Source organism: Cebus imitator, unplaced genomic scaffold (assembly GCF_001604975.1).
Source record: "Cebus imitator isolate Cc_AM_T3 unplaced genomic scaffold, Cebus_imitator-1.0 Scaffold376, whole genome shotgun sequence".
Classification (NCBI taxonomy): domain Eukaryota; kingdom Metazoa; phylum Chordata; class Mammalia; order Primates; family Cebidae; genus Cebus; species Cebus imitator.
In genome coordinates this window covers 2,203,339-2,209,338 of record NW_016107691.1, presented here as the reverse complement: position 1 = coordinate 2,209,338, position 6,000 = coordinate 2,203,339, and the positions used below count along the sequence as shown (strand labels likewise).

At 40.9% G+C, this 6,000-nt stretch overlaps 1 protein-coding gene across 2 annotated transcripts in view; it reads left to right on the top strand.

Moving 5' to 3' along the window:
* Positions 1 to 6,000, top strand: part of OCRL (OCRL inositol polyphosphate-5-phosphatase) — a 55,716-nt gene that overhangs the window by 16,349 nt on the left and 33,367 nt on the right. For both annotated transcript variants that reach the window (XM_017507532.2, XM_037731032.1), the window contains exons 5-8: positions 2,549 to 2,659; positions 3,085 to 3,174; positions 3,846 to 3,966; positions 4,049 to 4,210. In XM_017507532.2, coding sequence (XP_017363021.2) covers positions 2,549 to 2,659; positions 3,085 to 3,174; positions 3,846 to 3,966; positions 4,049 to 4,210 — 484 coding nt within the window. The remainder of the gene's footprint in view (positions 1 to 2,548; positions 2,660 to 3,084; positions 3,175 to 3,845; positions 3,967 to 4,048; positions 4,211 to 6,000) is intronic.

Here is a 6,000-nt window from a genome sequence, read left to right as displayed (position 1 = left end):
TTGACAGATAGTAAGAAAATGGAAGAATCAATGGGCTGGAGGTTCCCATGAGGTCCAAAAAAAAAAGTTACAGTGGGGATAATGAGCGAGTAAGTTGGAAGGAATAACAGATCAGGGTAGGATATTTGAATTGGAGGTTTATGAAGTGGTAGTATTTCTATGATGACCAAATCCAGGGTATAACTGAGAGGGTCCCGGTAGCAACTGAGGGAGTGGTGGCTGAGGTGGAGGGGGAGTTTCACTGGATGAGGATGTTGAAGGTGTTGACTGGGTTTTCTGTGCTAGTTTTAAAGGGACCCAAAATGGCAGGAGATTGAGTGGAAACAAAGTCTTATGAGCCAGGTATTGTATCTTGGATTCTGAGGTTTCCCGGAGAATGGTTGATGATGTTGTAGAGGAAAGGGAGGAAATGGTAGAGCCCAATGGGTGAGCCTCAAAGGAGAAAGGATTTTGCCTGAGGGAGAAGGAGAAAGAATAGTCTGGTGGTGGTATTAGGACAAATAAAGACACCAATACAAAATAACTTCAGGTGTGAGAGAATACAAACAGCCTCCATTAAGAGGGTTGTAGCAGAAGTACTCCTAGGGACCAGCCAGTTTTGCAGTTGACTCTGAGATTTAATGCGAATACAAGGTCAAATCACTCAGAAACTACCAGAGCCTGGGCTTCACCTCCAGAGATTCTGTTTTAATTGTCCTGGAGTGGGGCCTGGGTTAAATATTGTTTTTAAAGTGCCTCCTGTAATTTTAATGCATGCATAGTTGGGAACTACTGAGAGATGCAGAGAATATTCAGATGAAGTTGAGGATGTAGGAGTGTTTGCTTATCACAGAGCTCCAGAGGGTTCTAGGCTGGACAAGAAGAGTAGAAGGTTGAGGCTTGAGGTAATTTGTTCTCTTTCCCAAGCAACATGGTGAGAGAGCATCCAGTGTTGTTTTGTAAGCAATTTCTGAAATCTTCTGGCCCATTAAATAGGTCAGTTATATATTTGGTAAAATACGTCTTTCAAGAATTGTGTGTTTATGCGTGTAAGAGAGAGAGAATATGGGTTCTTGTTCTAAATTTATGTCAGATAGAAACTATTCTATAACCACATTTAATATAAATTACCTGAGAACGGAAGGACTTGTTAGGCCCTGAAGGAGTTTTCCCTGTATCTTCATGGCTGCTATAGTTGACACTTTATTCCTTCCCTCTCTTTTTTCCTCTCTACAGTGGCACCCTCATTAATTTTCTTATCTCTGGTCTATTTAGGTGCCTTCCTTCACATTTTTTCTCCATTTTTATATCTTTTCTTCTAGTTAATCATTTTATTTTTCTTTTTGTAACTCATTCTACAAAGATAGAAACAAGAAATGCGGGGGACAAAAACCCATAGGTTCAGAAGTGGATTTCCACCATAACAAAACTAGGATTTTCGTTTCATTTTCTCATGTATTTGTTATTTACAAGTGTGAAAGAGTCCAGTTCATCAGTCATTTATTAAATACCTTCTGTCTCTGAAGTCTGATGTTACTGTCACCAGTAGAGTGACCAGCAAGCCTTGTTTGCCTGGGACTTTCCCAGTCTTAGCATTGGAAGTCCCGAGTCCTAGGAATCCTCTCAGTCCCATACAATGCTGGGACAGTTGGTCACCCTAGACTGCTGAAAGTGCTGGGCTCCCTGTGTGTGCACCCTGCATGTGTACCCTGCCTCTTGCCCTGAAAGAGCTTGTAGTTTCCAGGGGCATGAGAAAACAACGTATGTAATAAATCAGTTAGAATAGGAATAGAAGCAAGTACATAGGTTTCCTGGATCACTGCATCCAAACAGATGATACAGATGATAACTATAGGGCATCAGAAAAGGGGAGACAATATGTTGCACACATAAGAAATTAAAGTCCTAGCTAACTTTGCTTCTAATTCTCCTAGTTTCCAATTGGCTATACTTGAACCAAACCACTTCTGAGCATAGGTCAGAATATTGCTTTTGTATGTTTATTCAAGACATACATTTTAAACTTGAGATAATGAGTTGTAGATGCTTCTTTTCAGAATACTTCAAATCACTATTTTTAAAATTATTTGGTAAATTTAATCTGTACTTATGGACAAACCATCCTACTACTTTTATTCCCTTCATGCTTCAGATACTCTGACAGTGTGATCTGGACCTGAAATGGTAGGAATTTCCAGCTAAGGGATAGGAGGAGGGTGATTGAGGAATTTACATTTTGCTAGAATTTGAAGGTCCCTGCTTTGACGTCTGAGAGATAGATCAGAAAGCAGGAAAGTATGATTTTAGTATGTGTCATATCCGTAGATTGTGCTGCTCATTGACAGAGTTCATCAACCCTAGGAGTTCTTACTTCCCTTGGGGTTCCCTCTCTGCATCACCCCCTCCACCACTGTCATACTCTCTTGATCTTGTACATGCGCTTCCTATATTAGAGGTCTGACTATTTATTATCTGGACCTTCTTCTATTAACCTGATAAATTGAGAATATGATCCCAGTAAAACATTTTATCCCATAGCAGTCTGTGTATGGATTTCAATTCTTTTTAGGTGGCTGCAAAATTCGGGTTCAGGGGGACTGGACCAGAGAGCGCTGCTTTGAAATCCCTGATGAGGAACTCGGTTTGAAGTTCCTCTCAGAGGTCCTTGTTGCTCAGAAAGGTAACTCAAGACTCAGTAATTTTCTTTCTTCTATTTGAACGGGAATGAAATTCTGACATGCTGATACAGAGGGAAATGGCCATTGGCAAAATACCTCACCCTTTAAGCCCTGATAGCTGATTTTTTTTTTTCTTCGGGAGTAAACACAGGGATAGGTTAGGGAACAAATCTGCCTGGCTGTAAGGACACTAAGCCACTTTCCAGAATCTTCAGTGTCATGGCAAGCATAGCTTACCATAGACTGTAATTCTCCTTCTGCCCCCTGATGACCCCAGAGCTGCCCTCATTTCCTTAGTTTCTTCTATATCCAAAAATGGTGCTGGCCCCTGCATGTAAGGAATGTTGAAAAGAATGGCTTTTCGCTATGGTAAATTCTACTCAGTGAAAGACTTCCCAGCTTCTGACCATGAACCATATCTCTCCAGCTCAGTCACAACTTCTTGTTCCAGAGCAAAAGGACTCATCCAGCTGGTACCAGAAATTAGACACTAAGGACAAACCTTCTGTTTTTTCAGGTACTGAAAAGTTTCTGGTTCCCTGGTTGCTATGGTCATTGCAGAGTCAGTAGATTTTGTCAGGCCAAATATGATGATGTAGATTAAAGCCAGTGTCAGACACATTCTCCTGCAGAATAGTTTTATCAAGTGCAGGCCCACTGACCAGTGTTTACTCCTCATCCTTTCTGTAGCATGGTAGCTTTTCAGGAGCCAGCTTAGCAGGGTGTTAGAAAGTACAAGCTCCAGAGTCAGATGGCCTGGGTTTGAGTCCCACCCAAGTCAAGGACTTACTAGTTATACGACTTTCATCAAGTTACTCAATAACTCTGAACTTCCATTTTCTTTTCTGTAACATGGTAAGAAGTTTAATAGTACTTACCTCATAGAGTTTTTGTGATGATTAAGTGAGATAATGATATAATCCCTTACTGTTCAACCAGGCATTGTACTAAGTCTTCAGTAAGTGTTAGCTATTACTAGTCTGTAAACTATTGTTCTAGTTAGTGTATCAGTGCTTCAGGGATGGGTGTGCTTCTTCGAACCCCAATCCAAGTAACTTCTACCCTTATGGTAGCTTTCTGTTTAGTAATACCACTGATCAAATTGTGATCAAATCAAAGCCCTGTTACCCTGGATATGTTAGATGTTAGCTTTTTTCTCCCTTTGACTCTGGGGTCTGTGTCTTTCAGGGCTTCTTGGATTTGAAGACAATTTTTCTTCTATGAATTTGGACAAGAAAATAAATTCACAAAATCAGCCTACTGGGATTCATCGGGAACCCCCACCTCCACCTCCTTCAGTGAATAAAATGTAAGTCCTATGTAAAAACATATTTCCCCTATAGGAGAATTATAGTTTAAACAATTTTACTTTTGAATCTTTTATTTGCTAGGCTTCCACGTGAAAAAGAAGCTTCTACCAAGGAGCAGCCCAAAGTGACCAATACCATGCGGAAGCTCTTTGTACCAAATACCCAATCCGGGCAGCGGGAGGGTCTCATTAAACATATCCTGGCAAAGCGAGAGAAAGAATATGTCAACATTCAGACTTTCAGGTTAGTATCTCTTTTGCTTCCTGAGTCCAAAAAGTAAGTAGGTATAACAGACAGTGGCCTGTTGATATTTAAGACATTAGCCTAATTAAGAATCAAAATATGATAAAAAGGAATGGTCGCCTGTTTCAAGCTCCTGTCTCTATGCTGGCCAGTAACATGCATATCAGAAATAATGCAGATGCTACAGTTTTCCTTGGATTTTCTTTTTTTGTGTGTGAGTCAAGCTTTCTTTGTCACTCAGGCTGGAGAGCAGATCATGGCTCACTGTAGCCTTGACCTCCCAGTCCCAAGCAATCTTTCCACCTCAGCCCCCACAAGTAGCTGGGACTACAGACGCACACCACCACACCCAGCTAATTTTTATATTTTTTATAGAGAGTGGGTTTCGCCATGTTGCCCAGGCTGGTCTCAAATTCCTGAGGTCAGGCAAAAAAGTGTTGGGATTATGGGTGTGAGCTACCGTGCTTGGCCTTCCCTTGGATTTTCTAACTACTAATAATGCCATGTCTACTAATGTCTCTATTGAGTCTTTTGGGTTTTTTTGTTTGTTTGTTTGAGACGGAGTCTCACTCTGTCGCCAGGCGCCAGGCTGGAGTGCAGTGGCGCAATCTCGGCTCACTGTAATCTCAGCCTCCTGAGTTCAAGCAATTCTCCTGCCTCAACCTCCGGAGTAGCTGGGACTGCAGGTGCACGCCACCACACACAGCTAATTTTTGTATTTTTTAGTAGAGACGGGGTTTCACCATGTTGGCCAGGATGGTCTCAATCTCTTGACCTCCTGATCCGCCTGCCTTGGCCTCCCAAAATGTGGGATTACAGACGTGAGCCACCGCACCTGGCCTCTGTTGAGTCTTAAAGAATCAAATCAAGCTCACATCTACTAGAGAATTTTCCCCTAGCACATTCCGTAAACAAGCCTGTTTATATATCTGGCCTGCTAAGTTGTTTTTTTCTCAACAATATCAGAAAATTAAAGTTCATCATTACCACTAGCTCTTAACTTACTTTGGTAAGTAAAGTAAGTTTCACCCAGTCCTCTTGATTGGGAGGTCTGTCTTGGATTCTTTCACCTGTATTATTTTTTGTTCATCTTTACTTGTTGACATCGTCTTTTCTGGACCTGTGTTTTTGCTGCATGTGAGGTACCATGTGGTGTGTATTGCCAACGCATGAAGCAACACCACCTTTCTTTGTTACTCATGAGCAGAATGTACCCTTCTAGTCCAAGATTCTAGTCCCATCTGCTATCCTGTCATGCCTCGTTTATTCTAATTCAATCATAACTATATCCCTATGCTAAAACCTCCAGTTCCTGATATTCCCCACTATGCTTATATTTGTGTGTAAACAGCTAAGACAGTCATGAGTTTTCCCTTCTGCTTTCCCCCTTAATACTATGTCTGCCTCCTCAGAATTTCCTACACAGATATCCTTGTAATCCTTCAGGAAGTGAGTTTCTGGAGTCAGCTATAGCCCTGTATAGAACATTTATCCATATTTGACTAGCTTACAGCATGAAGATACCTCTTTCCCATCCGTAAGCTCTCCTTTCAAGTATGAGTTTAGATGGAGTTTAATTGAAAGGAAATGTGCTATAGCAATTACCTTTGCATTTTTTAAAAATAGAGACTTGGTTTCCTTCTGTAGTTTTACTTAATGTAAAATTTAGAGAAAATAAGCCCACTGCCTTTGTGTTATAGATGCAAAAGATTTTTCTTACCTGTGTGGCAAAACATTTTGAGGATTATGTTAGCATATTGTGAACATACCTTTGTATAGAAATTAAAAGA